Here is a 21,844-nt window from a genome sequence, read left to right on the forward strand (position 1 = left end):
TGTCCACTAACATCCTATGGACTTCGCACCGGCCTATTTCAGGCATGATAACGGGAGCATCCTCATGGGGATGATGCAATCTCACCGCATCTTTCTCAGAGAATGTGATCTCCTCCTTTCTGCGAACCTTAGTGGGTTGCGACGCTATGCTCATTACACTCAGGAGGTCATGACGGGCTTCCTGAGCATACCTCTCTTGGGCATCTCGAGAATTCCCTACAAGGTGTGGTCCTCCAAAGATGATCCCCACATAATAGAGTTATTTGCGACCACGGTGCTTCTTCCCTAGTTCCTCTTAATCTTTCTCCTGAACGGGAGTTGGGCCATTAACATATTCTTTGAAGTGCCTCTACTTGATGAGATCTTCGATTGCCTGCTTGAGGGCTCGACACTTATCAGTGTGATGCCCATTATCCCTATGATAGCGGCATTACTTTTTATTGTTTCTGACTGAGGGGGGATTCTTCATGGGTTTTGGCTTTTCGAGCAAGCTGGCCTCCTTTGACTTATCTAGAATGGCTGATACTAAGGCGTTCAGAAGAGTGTACTAATTCTTGTCGCGATCACGATGAGAAACTGGGGCATAAGATTTCTTGGGCTCAAACCGCTGCTTTTTTCCTTTCCACTGATCGTCATTAGCCCATCTGCGATCAGTCCTTCTATTCTCCCCCCGGTTGGGGGCACTGCTCGAGGGACTGGGGTCGTGGCGATTAAAAACTGCCATCGAATTTTCAATTTGGAGTTATTTTTCGGTGAAGTTGTAGAAACGGGAGAGGGAAACATCGTCTTCGGATTTTAGTTCCTTCCACAAATCCATCTGCGGGCGAACTCCCGCAATAATGAGAGTCTGAACTGACTCTTCGGGAGTATGAGCCACTTTGTGGAGTTCCCTGTGGAATCTATGTATGTAAGATTGGAAGGATTCATCCCTCTCCTGCCATATGTTGCTTAGGTAGCTCAACTACATTGAGAACTTCTTATTCACCTGGAAGTGTCTCAGGAATGACGAGCTTATTTGAGGCCATAAGCTAATTGATCCGGCAAGAAGCGACCTAAACTAGCGCTGGCATGGCAGTTAGGGTTACTGCTAAGCAACGATATTTTTCCAAGTCAGAGACTTGGTGGAGTTCCATGAGGTTGTTGAACTCGTACAGTAATCCTGTGGGTCTGAATTCCCATCGAATGCCTGCATGTCGGGCATTCTGAATCTCGATGGGAAAGGAGCAACTAACACTGTTGGAGAAAAGGGAGACGCTTTCGCGACCTTCCCACACTCATTCTGTTGAGCCTTAAGTTGATCCAACGCTCACTATAGTTCCTCAATCTGAGGCAGCAAAGCTGCTTAGGGATCATTTTCCCCAACGTGGGTTCGACCCTTATGGTTGCGATTGAGGAAAGACCACAAATCAGGCTCTTCCTCGACTCAGTTGAAAGCTTCGGTAAACCTTGACACACGCTGACTAGAGCCCTGTTATGGCATTGAGTGATTTGGGGAATTTTCTCGATCACTGCAGTGGTCCGAACCGACCCGCAGACGATTGGGATTTCTCGGATGACGACGGTCGAGGTCGTCATTTAGGTGATATTGGGAATTTTCCCACCTTGCACCTTTGTGGGAGTGCCCATGCGATGTGACGTGGGACGACTCATGCTGTGACATGCCGTTGAGTCATAGTGCCAGGGGTATTCTACCCTTTGCGCGACCGGTGTTCACTGGTCCCTCAGAGCCCTCTGGTCTGATGTTCGCCACTTGCTTTCCCCTTCTTTGATGTGTTACAATGCGCGCAATATGGGCTTTCACGTTTTCACGCGACCTGCAGGCTTTTTTGGCGTTGGCACCGCCTCATTGGATTCTGGTGGCATGACCTGATCCAAACAGCTTAGCCTTCGCCTAATTGTTTGGAGAGTATTATTGAACCTTTTCAAGTAACGCATGACGGCTGGGTCGAGCCGCGAGCTTGAAGGAATATTCGTCATGATACTCTGTTGGACTTACGACACTTTGGGAGAAGTGTCCTCTTGTACCTGGGTGATTTCCTCATTGTCATAGTCAGTTCGCTCAGGTTCAAAACCGCGAGTCATTTGCTGATTGGTAGGAACGATTAGTCAGAGATTTCTGATGAAGAGTAGATACTAAATCAGGCCCTCCTTCTAGTGCCAAACTGTTGATGCTTGATTTTGACAACAATGACTCACACGTGCAAAGTGCTAAGCAAACTTAGAAATCACATGTGATAAGGAAATATGAAATGAAACAATCAATGAGAAGCGATATTTAAAGTGGTTCGGATGCTCAAAAGCGAATCCTATATCCACTGCTATTGTATTAATAGATGGGTGAAATCACGTCGCGTGCAGCGAACTGAGTCATAATCTAGAGAGAATACAAAAAGAGAGAGAAAATGTGCAAGCTATTTTAGTCTAAGATTAGCCAATTCCATAAAGGAGAGGGGTGTCCTCTATTTATAATGGGAGAGTTCAAGGTAATGATTACAAGTCTACAAGTGAGTAGGTGCCGTGCAAATCCTTCTTTGCATCCCATTAGTTATCTGCACAAGAAATATGCTCAAATTGCATAGGGTTCGTGCAGGTGGATAATTCCTAACCACTCGCAAGTCTGGCACTCACCTGCTACATTGACAAGAACCATACCTCTTCCTTCACTATGCGACGTGACAGTGCCTCAATGGTACAAAACCTTCCTGATCCCTGATTGGCTCTTGTTGACGAGTCCACGCCAGTCCTAACTTTTCAGGCATAACACCTTCAAATAAAAATACTTTCAAAAAAAGTAACAAGTTAAATATACACAGTAATTAAATTCTTTCTCCGAAATTTATGCAATGGTTGGCCAATATCATAGAAGGCTTCTTCAAAAAGATATTCAAACTTCTGTTCTTTTAAAGAAAAGCCCCGGGACATTCCTTACTTCTTCAATGGAGTTACATAATTCTCTTGAGAAGCCTAGTGCCTTCATGTCCATTTATTTAAATTGAAGTAAAATGCATATCTCAAAAGCACATTCGCCAAATTAATTAACATAAAAATTAATTAACAGTGCAGCCAAACTCCAGGGACGAAACCGCGCCAGTAACATGCCCCCCGAACAACAACTAAGGTTATTTGGGCGTCAAAGGTCCGTACATGCCATTCTTGGAGGAGGAAAAGGTACCTCATGTATTTTACGTAATTCAATTTTGCCAACTCATTGTCGATGAAAAATTAACAAAATTACTGAATTAAATTCTCAGTTGCGGATATCTTGTTATGGAAGAATAAAACAGCAGCAGCCTCGCTGTTGATAGGAATGACAGTGATATGGTCTCTTTTCGAGGTTATGGAGTACAGTTTGGTGACTCTCTCCTGTCACATTTCTATGGCCATGTTGCTTGTAGCTTTCATTTGGTTCAGAATTCAAATATATTTCGATTATCGGTATTTGTTTCTTCTTCACACTAAAACGTCTTCCTCTTGCATTATAACATAATTTTACTGTTAGAATTGTAATTTTTATATATCCAAGACATTATCTTCATTAAACTGTTATGTGAAAATCTCAGGTTTTTTCTCAAGGAAACTATAGTAAGTGAATCAACATTAAGAGAAGTTGTTTCAACCTTCTGCGAGAGATTAAATGAGGTGTTGTAAAGAATTTCGCTTGGTTTCTTTTTATAATTTTCTTATGATTATGAGCTTATATTTCTTTAAAAAATATATATATATGTTAAAATACAAATACAACTAATAAAAGGGGATAAAAGTATATTTTCTAAAGAGATTAATTACGATTATAATTCCTATACGTTGACAATCAAATTGTCTCATGCAAAGACAATTTGTGAGTGTTACACCTTAGGAGTCTTAAGGATTTTGTCAGTATTATTAATCTTATCGTGTATGTTAATGAATTTCTCTTTTTTTTTTTCTTTTTTTTTTTTAAAATAGACTTTACGTCAAATCATATTAAATTATTATGTTCTGTGTGTAATTAATGAATTATTTAATTTGTCATTAATTTTAAAGTGCTTCCACAATTCTACAATAACAGGTACTAATGGAGCTTATCGACCTTGCATATGGAAAAGATTTGGTTATTGAAATTAATCCAATTCTCATATTTCTGGTATGCTTTACAACCATATAATAGAATGTTTAAGAAAATATTATCCTCTGATCTCAAAAACTAACAATGTTATTTCTTTCCTATTTGATCTAAACATTTAATTTTAAAAATTAGAGGTAACATTATTAGTTTCTTAAATCAAAGGATTAAGACTGTTCTTAAATTTTTTTATTTTAATGTTAGATTTTTTTTTCTTTTTTTGAAATGATATAAGACTATAAGTGTAGGCAAAATTACTCTAATTGTACATTTCTTCTGTTGATTTTTAAATTATGGGGTAATATTATTAATTTTTTACATCAAAAGAGTTAGGAGGCTACAATACAATTAAGCTTACCTATATTAATTAAGCTTGGCGATAATTTCATTAACAATTAATTATTCTTATTTTCTCATCAGAGTATTGTTTGTCTCTACATATTGTCCGTAATTGGAAACCATTTCAACTTCTTAAATCTCCTTTATTTCAGTAAGAATCTTCACCTTAATTAATTACATTAATTTAATTTCCATGATTTAAAAATTGAAGCTTGAATTGGCCTATTAAATTGTTTCTCTAAATTTGTTGTGCCTAAAGGTTTCCTCTGCTCGGAAACGTTGCCCTTTCTGTATGATCGATATGAGGACTACGTTGATTCTTTTGCAGACAAAGGGATCCATGGATTGAAGAAATTGTTCACAAAAGTTCCAGAGGTTAAGAAAAATGATTAATTAAACGAGATTATTCAGGTATAATTTGACACGTACGTAATAGTACAACTCCTTTAATATAGAATACAATGTATCTACATAATGTGATGTAATTTATATGTAACGAAATATTCGAGGGATTTATTGTCTTTTATCGTATTTTAATTGATAAATCATTAATGTAATTAACTTATATTTGTATTCTAAAGAACAGTGTATATATAAAGAAAAGTCTTAAGCCTTAAGATATTGTTTAAAAATTAAAAACATAGAAAAGCCAAAGATCTATGTCTCAATATATATAATTTTATACATTTATGCAAGCGATCTTCAATGAAATTATCAAATTTTATCTACATAACGTATCTATATATAAGATAATATCAATTATTTTATCTTTATTTTAACTGCTTATATAAGATTGAAGTTTACCTGTCCAACCTTCAAGCTTCGAACGAGCTGAATAGAACCCTCGAAAATAAACTCTTACGTGAATGAAAGGGGGTTTACCTTTAGAAAATCTAAGGAATATTAGTTTTAATAAAACGACATCTTGAAATCGAATGCATCTTTTCCAAAGAAGAAACTGCTCTTCCATCTGAAAATCAATACAAAATGTACTTTAACTATGACCAGTTTATAATATAATCACATTAAGATATTCTTTTTTTTTTCCCCAAACATTCATAGTTTAATCTGCCTCCGCCATCCATACGGGCACTAGTCACCATTTCAGTGAGGAAGTGATGACACTCAAATTGGAGGTATATATACCAATAAGGTTTCAGGTATATACGTTTCAGAGACAAACGCTTTCAGTTTGAGGGAAAAGGGCCAAGTATTTTGACCTTTGGAGTTAAACTTTACAAAGTTTAATTCAAGCTCACGTGATCCCTAGAGCATCAAACCACCCCTAGCCTCCACTTCTAAGTAAACGAGATTCAATTTACTAGTTAGATATTGTAATGTTTCCTTCAGCTAAACACATATTAACTAGACCCATCAAATAATAATAAGTTTATAACAAGGGAGTCTTTCGAATATATGCTAAATTAATAAAATTATGTTAGATAATACCACATCGCCCAAATAATATCCCTATCTCGTTTAGAAAGACAATACCTAAGTTTGAGTCGGGGCACACGCTCTGAATTAACCAAATAAGGTGAGTAAAACAATACATAAAGATCATAACTCACATAATGGTTGAAATTCTCCAAATCTCACTCGTTAAGGTGGGTAGCATATGTTACATAGATAATACATCAATATATTCTCAAAGTTACACGTTGGTGTGCTAGACTCCTAAGATAATATATGTACACATGATAGGGTGACATGACACGAAGTTATTCTTTCTCTCAAATTAATGCAACTGTTGGCCAATATAATAGAAGGGTTCATCACAAGATAGGCAACCTTTTGTAGTGGCGGGCATGCAAAGCAACCTTCAAAGCGAAGCTCCAAGCCATTCCTTACTTCTTCATTCCACTTCCTTAATTCTCTTAACATTCCTAGAACTCTTCATCTCCATATATTTAAAAACAGGTGCTAATGAACAAATATCACCAGCACATAATAACAATTTAACATAGAAAATTAAACAACAATGCCGATTTATTCATCGTCATCCGACTCTGAGAACGACACTGCAGCACTATCAAGAACCGGGCAGCGGCCGGTAAGGTTGTTTGGGCGACAAAGGCCAGTACATGCCGTTCTTGGAGGAGGAAAAGGTACTATATATATAATGTTTTATTCATTAACTTGAGTTTAAACTTACTGCATTCACAGCAAAACGATGATATATAATTTACTGGACTAAATTCTCAGTTGCGGACGTCTTGTTATGGAGGAACAAAAGAGTATCAGCCTCGCTCTTGATAGGGATGACAGTAATATGGTTTCTTTTTGAGGTTGTTGAGTACAATTTCGTGACTCTTCTGTGTCACATCTTCATCACAGCAATGCTTGTGGCCTTCATATGGAGCAGGGCTGCTGAATTTTTTAAATGGTATTTCTTTTTTTATATTAACTTAATGCGATTCGCTAAATTTTATGAAACTTCAGAAAATTTCAGGAGCGATTGAAAACAACTATTCTTCTAGCTATTACAGCTAATGTTTCATCACAATTTACATGTAAATTATTTCAGGAAACAACCGAACATTCCTGAAATAGTACTGAGTGAATCCGCATTCAGAGATGTAGCTTCAACCTTCCGAGCAAGATACAATTATTTGGTAATAAAGCTTCTCGACATTGCATATGGGAAAGATCCAGCGCTGTTCATTCTGGTACATTTATTTACTTAATTAACAACTGTTCGCGTCATTAATTAACTTAATTAAAGGATATTGTTAACAATTAATTACACCTTATGTGTTCTCTCCAGACAATTAGTGTTCTCTACATGCTGTCTGTGGTTGGAACCTATTTCAGCTTTTTAAATCTTCTTTATCTTGGTAAGTATAAATTTAATTGTACCTTAATTAATAATTAGAATTTGATTAATGTTCATGATTTAATGATTTGTTGTGTCTAAAGGTTTACTGTGCTTGGAAACGTTGCCGTTTCTGTATGAGCGATATGAAGACGATGTTGATTATATTCTTGCGGATAAAGGGATGCGTAAAATGAAGAAAGTGTTCAAAAGGTTTAATTCCCGGGTTCTGAATAAGATTCCAAGAGGGCCAGTGAAAGAACATTAATTTATTAAACCTGATAAATTCATTTTCAGTAACATTTCTCTGTACTTTATAATTAGTTATACTTGTATGTATATTGTAATTGTAAAGATGAATGTGTATAATGTCAATCTCATGTGTTCTTATGTATCTAAATATTCAAAACGTTCAATACTATACTACTATCATGTTTTAATGGATTGATGTAAATTTTTATATAGTAAGCAGAGTCCGTCTTTCCTGTGGATATCTTAGAGTGCATTTGTTTTGTTATTTTGGATAAGATTTTGAGAATAATATTGGGTAGTTGAATAGAGTGAGGATTGTGAGGTAAAATTTAAAAATTGACAAAAAAACCCCATAGGTTTGCTAATTTAACTAAACACCCCAATATATAAAATTTTTGTAAAATGACAAAAACACTCTCACTTACCCAGAAAATGGTGTTATGATGCAGACCAGTCAGATCTGGCCGGTCATGTGTCGATATGGTCTTTTCCGACCAAATCCACCATGGATCTGGCCGGAAAAGGTCAGATCCATGGTGGATTTAGTCGTCGACAGTCACAAAAGGCCAGATTTGGCAGTCAACGACTGCCAAAGATATAGCCGTCGTTGTCGGTCAACGATGGCCAAGATTTCATTTCTTTGGCCATCGCTAACGGCCAGATCCACTATAGATCTGACCAGAAAAGGCCAGATCGACAAATTACCAGCCATTTCGGATCGTTTCTATGCCGTTGTGACAGATTCCCAGAATCTGGCAACTATGGGTGGGTGGGGGTGTTTTTGTTAATTTTTATATTTTTTTTTCTAGGGGTGTTTAATTAAAGTAATAAACTTAAGGGGTCTAAAAGTAATTAGAAAATATAATAGTATTTCCCAAATAATTAAACAAACAGGTATTTTGGGAATATGATTGAGAATATGGATAGAAATAACAAAACAAATGCACCCTTAGATTATTTAAAATCTGGTCCTCAACCGCACAAAAACAATAAAACCTTATATGCTAGATTTAACTCTAAGGGTGCCTTTGGATCGGGGGCATATAAGATAACATGGATAATTTTTATTTATTTTGCAAGATTCGGGTGTTTGGTTTGCAAGTAATAAAATATTATGGGAATCTTTTATTGCAAATAGTGCTTATTGTTGGTAATGTAGGGGTAATCTGATACCCTCCCCCACCCTTGGGATTAAAACATTACTAGATAATCTGATTTTTATACCTATATTGCCCTTAATTAAATAACATTTTGAACACAATTTCCTTCAAATGTCTACCAAATAACAATTACACAGCCTCCTTACATTTGGAAATTTAGCTAAAACACCCCAGCCACAAAAAGTTTAAAAGTTAACAAAATACCTCCAGCCACCCAAGACCACCACTGGCTGTTACTCACCATCGCCGACAGTTGACGCCAGTTACATAATGGTTCACGACCGACGAATTTGGCCGGTTGTGCACCAATAAGGCCTTTTTCGGCCATGGATCTATGATCCAGGGTCAGAAACAACCAAATCTAGCCATTTCTATGGCTATTTCATGACCAAAGATCTGGCCGTGAAACGACCATAGATCCCTACGTTTCATGGTCGCCCAGATTTGTGGCCGTTTTACGGTCACATCTTTGGCCGTGAAGTGGCTATAGAAACGGCCATGGATTTGTGATCCATGGTTGAAAATAAGGGTGTAAACGAGCCGAGTCGAACCGAGTATCACCCTAAACGAGCCTGGCTCGGTTAAACATTAGACGAGTTCGAGTCGAGTCACGAGTCAGTCGAGTCAGGAAAATTCAGCTCGTGACTCGGCTTGTTTAACACGAGCTCGAATTGGCTCGATTATGGCTCGTTTGGCCCTTTTTTAATATAACTGTCATCTTGTTTTACACAAATCAGATCCAATTTTTAATGAATTTGCATCTAAATCAACAAAAATCACATCCAAATCAACATAAACAATGTATTACACAACAAATTATATAATCCAAGACCAAAAAAAGAAAAAAAAAACCACAAATGTCCATCAAAATACATCGAAATTATCATCAAAACAGCATAGAACTCAAACTTTCGGAAGTTGAATCTCCACTGGTTCCTTCTGTATTTGAAATTTAAAACAAAAAAAAGTTAATATCAATGTTCGAATGAAATAAGAGTAATTGTAGAATAAAATAACAAATATATTATTAAAAATGTACCGTGATTCCTTTTTTCACTCCATTTAGAATGTGACACCAATCAGCTCCACATAACAACATTTCCACTGTTTCGGGAGACAACGAAGATCGATATGTGTCAATAACTCTACTACCAGCGCTGAAAGTAGCCTCTGAAGCCACTGTAGTGATGGGAATAGCTAGTATATCATGAGCCATCCTAGACAAGATAGGGTACTTCAAAGCATTTGCCTTCCACCAATCCAAAGCATCAAAATTTTCTGAATCACCCTGACACTTATAACATGCCTCGCTTAGATAAATATCCAACTGAGATTTATTTGGCTCAATAGTTTCAACCTCATCCAGAAAATCATCAAATTCCCAATCATCAGCTCCTCCCATAGACCCCTCGGGAATTACTTCAAGTCCAACCCTTTCAATTGTACCTCTGCGAACTGCACTAGATGACTGACAATCATTAGCATATTCCCCATATACCTCATACAAAGTATCCCGAATAGTTGTAGCATTTGCCCATGCCTCAACTTCAGAATACATCTTAGGGAAAGAAAACTCAATCACCCTAATTTTGTACCTAGGGTCCAATATAGCTGCAACAACCATCAACAAATTACATTGCCCCCAGTACTTATCACACTTCTCTTTCATTTTTCTCACCATCTGTCTAATAAATTCATCTTCACTTTCACTTTTTTTATCCAACAAAATTTTGATCCTACATACTTGCCTTAGAAATACATTTGATGTTGGATAATTACTCCCTGAGATGATATTGGTCATTGTACTAAAAACCCTTAGAATCTCACAGACTTTCTCTACTTTCACCCAATCTTCTTTATCTGGACAATGTTCGTAACCCTCATCCCTTTCTTTGTATCTTGGAAACACTTCTTTAAACTTAATTGCAATTTCCAACATGTCATAAGTTGAATTCCACCTTGTTTTACAATCAAGGATAAGTTTTCGACACAGCAAACGCAATTGTTGCACAATCTCTGCAAAAACCTTCAGCCTACCCTCTGAACCATTAATGTATACCACACTCTCATGGATCTTGTCGATGATTCTCCTAATCTGTGAAAGACCATCTTGCACCATCAAGTTTAAGATGTGTGCACAACATCTGACATGAAACATTTTACCCCCACAACTCAACTGCCTTGTTATTGTAAAATTTTGCTTCAACACCCTAATTGCCACATCATTACTACTAGCATTATCCACTTATATCGTTTGGACCTTATCTTCAATCTCCCATTCTGCCAAACATTTGTAAATTGCATCAGCAATCTGCACACCACCTTTTGGAGTAGGTAAACGAACAAAGTTAAGAACCCCTTTGTTCAACTTCCAATTATCATCTATCCAATGCCCTGTCAAAACCATATACTCCAACTTTTGGTTGTTAGAATTCCACAAATCTGTGGTCAAACTAATCCTCCTTACACCTTTTAGCAATGTCTTCAACTTCTGTTTCTCCATTTCATACACCTTCGCACAATCATTTTTACATGTATTGCGTGAAACCCTTGACCATCCTAGAATCCCATATTTAAACATATTGTTCAAACCCTCCTCTTCCACAATGGTAAATGGGTGCTCATGCATAAGCACCCATTGTGCAATCAATTCCCTCATCACCATCATGTCAAACTTACTGGTAAGAGCAGGAAGGACAGATGTTCCCCCACTAGAATCAGCAGGGGGAAAATTATTATGTTGTTGTCTACGTGAAGCGGCTCGCTGCACACACCTTTGTAAATGTCTTCCAAAATGTGTAGTGCTTCCGGATGCATGAATTTGAAGCTTGTATTTACATTGGATACACTCTGCTTTCTTCTCACCATTAGGAAGGACCACTTCTTTGTATTCAGCCCATACTATAGATGTCTTGGTTCTCTTTCTCCTTTGAAAGAGATTAACATTTGCATCCTCATTCGGCGAGCAAGTAACATTTGGTTGCGTATTCATTGTTTCATCCAATGTCGGGTGGCTGCTGGATGCCATACCTGTAAAAAACAAATAAAACTTGTAAATGGTCCTGCCTAACACAATTTATTAACTACAAAAACAAGTAGGGGTGACTAAATAAAAAGCATTAGCACAAGCAACTAAATGGCAGCAAAAACAGGGGTAGCAACAAATCAGAAAAAATCAACAGCAAAAACAAGGGCAACAACAAATCAGCCTAGCCAACACAAACAGCAAAAGTAAGGGCAGCAAAAAACCCAGCCAACACAAACAGGGGCAGCTAACTGTAGACACAGCAGGAATGCAGGATGATAAATGCACAAGGCTCATGCAAAAAACCATAAATTTCCAATAAGAATCAACTCAAATGCATTATTAAACCACAAAAATGGTGTTACATTCAGCAAGAAACAATAAAACATATGTCATATAATATTTATTCAGAAAACATAAATGTGCACATTTATAATTCACAGTGGATGAACCTGTTATCTATTGCGGTCTCTCAGCCATCAGCATGCTTCAATTTAGTTAATTAATAATCCAACCAATATGTCTCACATGCTATGATTAAATTAAAAGTAGCTTTAAAGAGATTTTGCCACAACTTTGTTGTTGTAGGAAAAAGAAGAAATAATTTCTTACTAGAGAAAATTTTAAGAGTAATTATTTCTCACAGAAAGATGGCTGCCTAAATCTCTTCCAATCTAATTTTCACTTATTTGCAGGAAGGTAAGAGTCCACCTCGAAAATAAACATGAGACTAAAAGAAATGTTTCTCTATGTGCATAACCCACATGTCAAGAATCTCCTCTAGTTTTACTCGCACAAATGTGAAATTCGTGAACTCTTACAAGTGTGTGTCATCAACAAGGTAAAAAGCACAACATGCTGGAAAACAAAGGCAGACCATAATTTACTAAAGAAGCCACTATATGTACAAAAACAAGCAACAAAGTTGTACTGCTATTGAAGAGGTTCTCTACTGAATCTTCCTGCACCTAGACACTGGAACTACAACATGCAAACCACTATTGAAAAGGAAACTATTTGGTACTAAAAAGCAGGCAAAGGTAAAGCATTGAGATAAAAAAAAAACAAACATGTAAAAGCAGGCAGAAAGAGTTGAAGGGGTCTCCAAATGATGAAAAGGGAAAGCCAAAGGCAACAGCTGAACAAGATCTACAGCTATAACCATCATTCATTATTCAACTGCGGATCACACCAAAAACAATTTTACAGTCGTTGTCCATTCCCTAAACCAAATCAAAACAATTTTTTAAACATCTCTACACTAACCCAACTACAAATAACCAAACAGAACTACAATAATCCAAAAACGAAACCCAACTACAAATGAAGGAACGAACCTATTGTCGTCAAGATACACAACTCCTCACAAATTCTTCACAAAAATCAGTGTCGTCGACGATGAACAAGGCAACAAGAAGCGGTGGTTATCAGTGATTTGGTAGTTCTCGTGTTTGTGGGTGGCTTGGTGTGATAATCAGGAAATTATGTTTTGGGTTTCTTGTTTTAGGGTTCTTGATTTGGTGAGAATGAATTTACACGATTTGATTTTGGGTTAATTGGGTTTATTTGGTTAAGGGTTTATTTGTGATTTTTTAAACCTTTTAATCTTTTACATGTCAAATTACAAAAAAAAAACCAAAAACTTGTATTTATGCGTAGAAATTTCCTAAACGAGCCACTGTTGGCTCGCGAGTCGAATCGAGCCGAGTTAGGGTAGACTCGAACTCGGCTCGGTAACTTACTCGAGTCGAATTCGAGCCGAGTCGAGTATTTAACGAGTCGAGCCGAGTCGGCTCGCGAGCGGCTCGGCTCGACTGACAGCCCTGGCTTGAAAATGGCTTTACCGGTGCACGATCGACCATATACAGCTGGTCGTCTGCCATTTTGTTGATTATCGGCGACGGCTGGTGGTGGTGGCTGATTACCGGCAGTGGCTTGGGGTGGGTGGAGGTGATTTTGCTATAAATTAAAATTTTATATGGTTGGGGTATTTTAGCAAAATTTCAAATGTAGGGGGTTAAAAAAAATGAAACAAAAAATAATATTATATTAATATTTAAAAAGGAGGGTAATTTAGTAATACATATAACATACCCACCTATTTATCCTCTCAACCAAACATATTATTCACTAATTTATTCTAACCAACCAAACACATTTTCTAAACTTTCTTGGTAATCTTCAAGATGATCTATCTTTCTGTTAATATGATATCCCCTTATAATAAAATATTATATGATCCAAATGTCTCATAATTAATAAGAATTAAGGCCTACCTTTTAGGTTTATACATCAAAATTTTCAAACTTTTATATAGTTTTATTATGTTACATATATTTAAAGCACTAACTCTGTGAACTACACATGCATCTAGACTCAAGTAAAGTTTCCTGAGATTAATTTAAGGGTGCGTTTGGTTCATGAAATATTGTATTACTAGGAATGCTATATTAATGGAAAGATAGATTACTTTGAAGATTATTGAGAATGTTTGATTAAGTTTGAATAAATTGATAGATATGTTATATAAATTATTGAATTGTCCTATTATTATTATTATTATTATTATTTGACCCCCTAAATTATTTACGGATCTATTTTTCTGATTTTATGTCCTAATAAGCTTGTAGAAGTCTCTGGCTTAAAGCAAATGAAATCAATAAAGTAAGGCCATTTGATCCAAAACCCTTGGCAGCATTAAACAACTAGTGCAGTTGATTGTTTAATTTGACTCCAAAGTAAAGGCGTAGCAGTCGAGAATACATGTGTATTACATTAAATTAATTGGGTTACACAAATGACCACCTTTTCATTAGTCAGCTAATTATGATAAACCAGTTAATTATCCACTTAATTATGTTAAAGGGGGGCACCACTTCATTCAAAACCTTAATTCAGATTTTGAAAACTAATTAATTGAGAGAGTTGAGTAGCACTTTGTGATGCTGAATGGAAACACAGACAGAAGTCATAAAACACATGGAGAGAAAGATGAAAAAATTGAGCATTATGATATTGGCAAGATCCAATACCTTTTTAAATTTCTACAATTATAGAAGAAAAAATGCATTTTTAATTCTTCTTTATCAAGTACTGAAACGTGGAAACGAGTAGAAGGTCAAATTTTAATGTTAAATTATTGATTTGTGGTATATTATGCTGGCTTTAAGAGGAACCCACTTAGGCAAATAATTGAATTTTTAAACCCTTTAAATCACACTGGTCATTACTTAAGAACAAATAAGATCGGTCCAGTTTTAGCTTCCCCAGTTCAAGACTCAGCCACGACATAAAAAACCCTCGGAAAAACGTATTTATGAGGGGATTCTTCTTTTACCGAAAAGATTTAGCCCTTGTAAATGAATGTTTTTGTTGTTGTGATTCTAGACTTATTTTCTTTTAAATAATATATATGTTAATTGAAAATTTGTGGCCACGATTGTTAATTAATAAAACTCAAGTGCTTGACCACAAACTTTGATTGAAAGAGAGATTTATGATTTGGCTGTGGTTAAGAAAAAAAAATAATTGTCACGTTAGCTAGCTTTCTATATATGTGTTGACTAAAAATTGGACAAGAAAGAGTGGGAGTATATGCAATACAAGCATTATAGATTGTAGTGGCTGTGTGTTGACCCACTCAAATTTCTGCCATTTTATTGCAAGCAAGAAGAATCACATAAAGTTATGAAATCTAAAAACATGTATACAAAAAAGACAGAAAGAGAGATTAAGAGATCTAAGCAATTGCAAAATAATTGAGTAAATATCTTTAATTTTTCTCTGCACACATTGACCTTATTATGTGCTGCATGCTTTTATAAAGGCCTTCTTTGATGGGCAATAATGCGTTCATTCTTCCACACCATACTCTCAAACATTCACACTGCTCACTTATTAGAGAGAGAAGAGAAGAGAAAAGAAAGAAAGAGTAGATGTTGAGAGAATTGAGAGAAGTTATTAGTGGTGGTGGCGTTAATGGAGATACTGTTGGTGGATTTAGAGGTGTTTGTGTAGTTTTCTGGGCAGTTTTGGTCACTGTTTCGGTACTTTCAGCTATAATCTTTTCTTGTGCAGACGGTGTGTCAAAAGAGAAATCTTCTTCGGCTGATTCGAACTTTCACGGCGGAGGATGTGCTGCTGGCTGTGGCGCTGGCTGCGGTGCATGATAATAACTTGCAGCTTCTGATCATCATGGTAGAATTAATTTTAAGGTTTTTAGTTTTCGAGATGAAATCAATTTAGAGAGACAGTAGAATGACGCTTAGTGTATGCTTTTTGTTTCCATGAAGAAACATATATTCCATGATTTACATTTAATAAATCATGCATGGAAATGAAGTTCAATATCATTTCTCTGTTTAAAATACAAATATTTACAATAATGAAGAGCCACTTCATGGTTCAAAAAGCCCTTTCTATGGAAGAAACCCAAAGCGTTTTTTCAGAAGTCACCAAATCACTAAGATATAAATTAATCTTATGTTTTATTCATCTTATAGTAAATGTATCCTGTCAAGTTTATGCTATATATGTTTGTTTTTTACCCAAAAAAAAAAAAAAAAAATTGCTAGAAACCATTCATAGGAAGTGCATTTACTTAATATCCTGTGCTTTCAAAAGTCACACACACATACTACATTACTAAACAAATTCACAACAGAAAGGTTTCTTAAAGGAAAATAACTTTCTACAAAAGCAGTCCAAATCGCTTTTAAAAGTCACAATATAAAATAAACTCATTCAAACATCAAATGCCGAACAAACTGGATTGTGAAACCGAGCTGAGTAAATGAATAAATCAGAAATTAACATATGGCTGATATGGATTAATTAGTAAAGGAGAGCAACATTTTTCAAAATAACCCATAATTGGGTAGTCTAGCTAATTAGGGTGAATTAAGGATAGTGTGGATATCCGAACTGTCTTAGATTCAATTCATCATTTGAACGTCTGCGATTTAAGTGGGAGGCCGTAAAAGTATGTTGTTGTGTTAATCTCCCCTGAGAATTAATCGAGGTGCACGTAAATTGGTTTTGATATTTTTGTTAAAAAAAAAAAAAAAAAAATTTGAAATGTCGATTTTGTAACAACTCAGGAATGATGACTAATGAACAATGTCATTACATGAGTTAATATAGTGCTAATAAGAATTTTAGTATTAAATATTTTTACTTAAGTTATATATTAAATACTGACCGAAAGGTAAAAGTCTAAAAGATGGCATTATTAATATAATATGCAACATAAAGGTAAAAATTAGCATTAAGTATCAATAATCATAGAAGGTAAAAGGGAGGAAGATTTGTATCCCTATCTCGATCATCCTTGTGACAATGCACTTAAATCGAGTTAAATGCGTTTAGGCATTAACTTTTAAATAAACCCTATTCAAGCTTTGTGATTTCAACTACGGTAAGTCAACTCTTCTAATTTTGAAGAATCTATAATATATATATATATTTTTTTTTTTTTTTTATCTACTTTTGTTATATTAATTTTCTTAATTATCAGTCACAAACACTCATAATTAATTAATGAACCTTTATAGTTTAAAATTTGAGTGGTTCTAATGGCTTATACTGAATTTAATTTCAGTATCTCTCAAGGTGCAGCTTGAAAAATACCACTAAATATAACATTTAGTTTCGAAATGAAATAACAGCAATATAAAGTCAAGATGGCCGAGTGGTGTCTAAGGCGCCAGTTTCAGGTACTGGTCCGAAGGGGGTTCGAATCCCATTCTGACATAAATTTTGCAATTTTTTTTTTCTACTGTGAAAATTTGATTTAATCAAAACTACAAGTTTTCATTTCAGAGAACAATTTACCACTGATTCTTCCTCTCTCTTTTGATCACAAACTTTTAAAGAACTAATGATAATGTAATAATTGATGGATATTTATCACTCATGCAATTACAATTACAAAGATGTCTTCTTTCATACCATTGCAAAAAGTAAGTGCTACATAGAATAGTTTACTAAATATTATAGCCTGACTGAAGAATAAGGAATTATATAACGCGAAACTGCCACAAAATTGATGAGATTGTAACTCAACTACTGGTAAACTCAACAGAAGCTTGCCTTAAACATTGCAACTTTTTAGGTCTATTCATCATCCTATCCTATTTCCTTTGAGCATCCAACAGTTGACACAATACTGTGATTTATATGGCAACTCTCAGATCATATCTGAAATGAGATATGTTGCATAAATCTTATCTGATCCACAACAGCCCTGTGAGTTAAACGCTTCGCAACTCGCCATACAACCATGCATGGTAGCCTATGAACACCAGCAAGAGAAAGGGGGCAACAAGGCACAACATACAAGCACTACAAGCAAACTCTACAATTTTCCCATAGCATTTGCAATTTCTTCTCTCTGCAGAAAAGAAGAAGAAGATTAGTTCTTTGCTTCTATGCTATCTGGGTATTTTTCCTTTACTTGATCTTGAAGAAGAAGCCTGCTTTCCATTTTTGCTACTGTAATGGCACTATTAACAGTCTTTTAAATGGTTGGTGATGATGTTCTGAGGCTGTGAATAATCCCATCTGGAGAAACTTAGGATGGTTTCTGTTGTCAACTTTATGAACCTGCATTTTCTTCTTTCGCTCCAATATTAAACTTGCTCTTTAGTTTTGCCACCTTGGTACCCTTTGAGGAATGTTATACACGTGCTTGATTCCTCGAGTATTAGCGCATTGTTTGTTATCTTACTGTCATATTTTTGTGTAGTGCATCTTGGCACTATTCCAAGTCATCTTATTTTGTATAAAATATATCAAGATTCTTAGCTTGCTGGAATTCTTTCTTCACTTCATTTTTTTCTCTTCTTTACTTTTACCTTTTTAGTTTCCAATTAGTGGATACAGAATGCCACAGAAAGTAACCCTCCTATCTTTGACACCGCCCATCGATGACAAGATTCCTTCTTGATCTGATTTTGACGTCGTCCAAAATTCCTTCTTCAGTTGATATCCACGGTACAATTTGTAGTTGGTAATTATTAAAAAATATTATAATATAACCTTGACAACCTCACTTCTTAGTCCTACTCAAAAGAGGCAATACCATCAAAATATACAAAAGATCTATACCAACTTGGTAACTTTTCAAGCCCTTGCTCTGTTCACACATACATAATGAAACCTTTTTGAATAATAATATACATCACAGAATCTTTAGCGCAAAGAACGAATTATGAAGCTCCCACCTGTTAACGAAAAAATAAGTATCTCTGTGTTAATCAACCACAAGAACATAAGCCGGTTAGCTGCATCAGCATATGATATGTATATTGATGCCACCATACACTACAGGAAAGATGTTTTGCCCCTAAATTTGCAAGAACAGAAACTGCTGCAAATTATATCCAGAAATTGAAGTCCTCAACCTGGAAGTTTATTTCTCCATGTGGTTGCTATTCAAAATTTCATGCACTCACAAGTTAGTCCTTGTGACTCATTGTCTTGGCATGCAACCTCTCCATGAATGCTGGATTTGCTCTGAGTTCTATCCTTCACTAAGAAGTTCGAGCATCCCTCCACCATCTTGTTTGCTTTCCCGGCTTCCTCAATCAGGGAAAAGAGAGTCCTAGGCAATCTTTTCGGTTTTCTTCTCGGTGTTCAAACCTGCAAAGAATAATGTTCTATAGTTATCTTCAACGGCACAGAATACAAATAGTGCCAAAAGTCTAACTGGAGTATTACTATTGGTAAAGCTTCAGTCTGGCAAAGCATACGGATAGTTTTTTTTTTTTTTTTTTTTTTTTTTTTTAGCAAAACAAGACTACGGATGATTCAGTCAAGGTAAGAGGAATGTACAGTGATATTTTACATTTCCCCAAGCACTTAGAAAAATAGGTTGATTGTAGTCTCATACTTGCAAATCAGCAGAAATTTCATGATAAATATGCCAATTTTCTTACGGTGAGGGCTCATGGGAATAGAATATCAGAAAATTTCAGCAATAGGAGCAAAGTTATTTTTCTCAAAAATCTGTCAAGGACCAACACTTGCAGTGTAAAACTTTCTGGATAAAAAATGTGATAATATTAGTAGTGTGTTGGCTTTACCTCTCACTGGTGATGGTAAGCTCATCTTTCCCTGGATGATACCTTTTCCCAACTAGTTCTCTAACCTACGGAATTGATGTTTTGAAAGCCCGAGCTCTTTCACAGTAACAGACATTTTTACTTTCCTGTTTTTGGGATGCCAAGCATCACCACGAAGAAAGACAACCCGTGTTTGCCATCTAAGGATTGTCCCTCTCCTGGTGGGTCATCAATGTCCTTCTTCATGTCCGCACTGCAGATAAATCAACCTGTGGAAGACCCTCTGCTTCAACCTTTTTCATGTATCCAGAGACTATCTCATCCAAACTTCTTAAACAGCTCGTATGCTTGTTCAGGTTCAAGCTCCCCTCTTTCACACATATCACCCAGCTCATTGAACTTCTCCTCAACACTTTTCTTGATATCATCTGGGAAAGAATTAGAATTTGGAAAAATCCAGACAATGCAAATACAAAAGAATATGCAACTACCAGTCATAAATACTTAAAAAGTTAGCAAATATATTTACAAAAAATAAGCAAATGCTTTCATTTCACTCACGAAATTGACTTGGAAATATTTTCCACCGGAAATAGTCTATGGGATTGACAAATAAATAAACCATAGTGGAAAACAGTACAGAAAAGCATGATATGGAAAGAGGGAAACCTTTTACTAGAAACCCAAAGTTACAAGGGAGGATGGAAGAGGGATTTCAAACCAGCCATTATTTTCACATACACATAATGACTGCATGTACAATGGACATCCATCATGTTGACAGCAGACAGGTAACAATCATATTCAGATCTACAACTCATTATGTCAATTTCTTCAGAATTCACATTCTGGTCGCCTCAATGACTTTGTTATAAAAGGTGTGGAATTCAAAACACGCCATAGATTTCTGACTCAGGATCCTCTGATAACAACATGACTGCTCCACTTATCTCATCCTAAAACACTAGATATACCAAATTTTTCTCGTCCAATACAGTCTAAGTTACCTTCTTGCCTCATAATATTTAACTACTTAAGCTTTCCTAGCAACACCGGTCAAGGCTACCCCCCTGACTCATAATTTATTTCTTTTTTCAACACCTCAGATTCTTAGTGACCCAGGACCATAATACCATTATGTAAAAATTGCAAAACTGCAAGATCCAGGCAATATTTGTGACTAATTGAAAGGCCTTCACAGATTCCATCATATATTACAGCATGAAAGGTCCTAACAATATCATTAACTAGTCCTTTTGACTTTACTAGCCATCTCAGGAAGCTATATTGTTTTCCCAGATATCTTTCAAAAAGCATATGGCATAATTGCATACAGAATTTGCTGCGCAACACAACTCCACTCTGAAATATCACAAACGTTCTCAGAAACATTTCAAAGCAAACATGAACATAAGAAAATTGATGAAATTTTATAATTCTACCCATCAAATACGCTAGTAAAACAAATCTAGTTTCGAATCTACTTCCAGCATGGTCTACGAAGAGCAATAAATAAATACCTTGTTTCAAGAACCACATAATGAGATGATAATCCCAATAAGAAAGTTACAGAAAAAAGTACCTGGCAGAGTTTGTCCCAGCTAAGCATCCTCAAGAATTTCCTCACATTCTCTTGTGTCTTTCAAATACCTGCTGACACCTTCGCTATCATCTCATCCCACTTCTTGTCATCCATGTAGAAGTATTCATCCTTCACCATCTTTCTCATAACATATCCTCTGCATCATACAAATGTTCAATCTCTCATCAGTCTTATACAACTCCTCACCGACCTCAACCTCTTGCTCCTTGCATCGTCCAGTGGCTTCATCCCGATTCTCTACCAACTCTCATCAGTCTCCTCATGCTTCCCTGTCAACTTCCCCGCAAATTGCTTCAGAATATCTGGCAACGCTCTTCATCGCCTTTAATACTTCTCTATCCGCATTTTCAGCTCTGACATCAAACAACAAACATTAAATCACATATAATTTAAATCCCAGAAATCCGGTACAACTTTTTTCAATCTAAGCTTCGAATTTTTCCAAAATACATTTCAGCAATACAAAATAAACCAAACCCGAAACT

At 36.0% G+C, this 21,844-nt stretch overlaps 3 protein-coding genes and 1 pseudogene across 3 annotated transcripts; 2 read left to right on the forward strand and 2 right to left on the reverse strand.

The window, feature by feature from the left end:
- The first annotated feature begins 3,095 nt into the window (after positions 1–3,095).
- Positions 3,096–4,834, forward strand: LOC116112059 (reticulon-like protein B9). The gene is made up of 6 exons (XM_031398242.1): positions 3,096–3,168; positions 3,252–3,435; positions 3,561–3,639; positions 4,049–4,123; positions 4,523–4,592; positions 4,701–4,834. Exons 1-6 carry the CDS (start codon positions 3,096–3,098, stop codon positions 4,832–4,834), a joined length of 615 nt encoding a protein of 204 aa, XP_031254102.1.
- Positions 4,835–6,330: 1,496 nt separating this feature from the next.
- LOC116112144 (reticulon-like protein B9) lies at positions 6,331–7,727 on the forward strand. Its single transcript, XM_031398326.1, has 5 exons — positions 6,331–6,549; positions 6,647–6,827; positions 6,969–7,110; positions 7,209–7,278; positions 7,361–7,727. The coding sequence occupies exons 1-5, from the start codon at positions 6,423–6,425 to the stop codon at positions 7,522–7,524; spliced, it is 684 nt and encodes a 227-aa protein (XP_031254186.1). The 5' UTR covers positions 6,331–6,422; the 3' UTR covers positions 7,525–7,727.
- Positions 7,728–9,571: 1,844 nt separating this feature from the next.
- Positions 9,572–10,787, reverse strand: LOC116112066 (zinc finger BED domain-containing protein RICESLEEPER 2-like). Its single transcript, XM_031398255.1, has 2 exons — positions 9,708–10,787; positions 9,572–9,607 (listed from the first exon to the last, which is right to left on the reverse strand). Exons 1-2 carry the CDS (start codon positions 10,785–10,787, stop codon positions 9,572–9,574), a joined length of 1,116 nt encoding a protein of 371 aa, XP_031254115.1.
- An 8,363-nt stretch (positions 10,788–19,150) lies between these two features.
- Positions 19,151–21,476, reverse strand: LOC116112076 (annotated as a pseudogene).
- Positions 21,477–21,844: the final 368 nt, after the last annotated feature.

The sequence above is a fragment of the Pistacia vera genome, unplaced genomic scaffold, assembly GCF_008641045.1.
Source record: "Pistacia vera cultivar Batoury unplaced genomic scaffold, PisVer_v2 Contig1196, whole genome shotgun sequence".
Classification (NCBI taxonomy): Eukaryota; Viridiplantae; Streptophyta; class Magnoliopsida; order Sapindales; family Anacardiaceae; genus Pistacia; species Pistacia vera.

Excerpts from the sequence above, each read along its gene's own strand:
- LOC116112059 (XM_031398242.1), top strand. The coding sequence starts at position 3,096 with ATGCCCCCCGAACAACAACTAAGGTTATTTGGGCGTCAAAGGTCCGTA. Across the intron at positions 3,169-3,251 it reads CATTCTTGGAGGAGGAAAAG|TTGCGGATATCTTGTTATGG; the intron begins GTACCTCATGTA and ends TTAAATTCTCAG. Across the intron at positions 3,436-3,560 it reads CAAATATATTTCGATTATCG|GTTTTTTCTCAAGGAAACTA; the intron begins GTATTTGTTTCT and ends TGAAAATCTCAG.
- LOC116112144 (XM_031398326.1), top strand. The coding sequence starts at position 6,423 with ATGCCGATTTATTCATCGTCATCCGACTCTGAGAACGACACTGCAGCA. Across the intron at positions 6,550-6,646 it reads CGTTCTTGGAGGAGGAAAAG|TTGCGGACGTCTTGTTATGG; the intron begins GTACTATATATA and ends CTAAATTCTCAG. Across the intron at positions 7,111-7,208 it reads ATCCAGCGCTGTTCATTCTG|ACAATTAGTGTTCTCTACAT; the intron begins GTACATTTATTT and ends TGTTCTCTCCAG.
- LOC116112066 (XM_031398255.1), bottom strand. The coding sequence starts at position 10,787 with ATGGTGCAAGATGGTCTTTCACAGATTAGGAGAATCATCGACAAGATC. Across the intron at positions 9,608-9,707 it reads GAGTGAAAAAAGGAATCACG|AAGGAACCAGTGGAGATTCA; the intron begins GTACATTTTTAA and ends TTTCAAATACAG.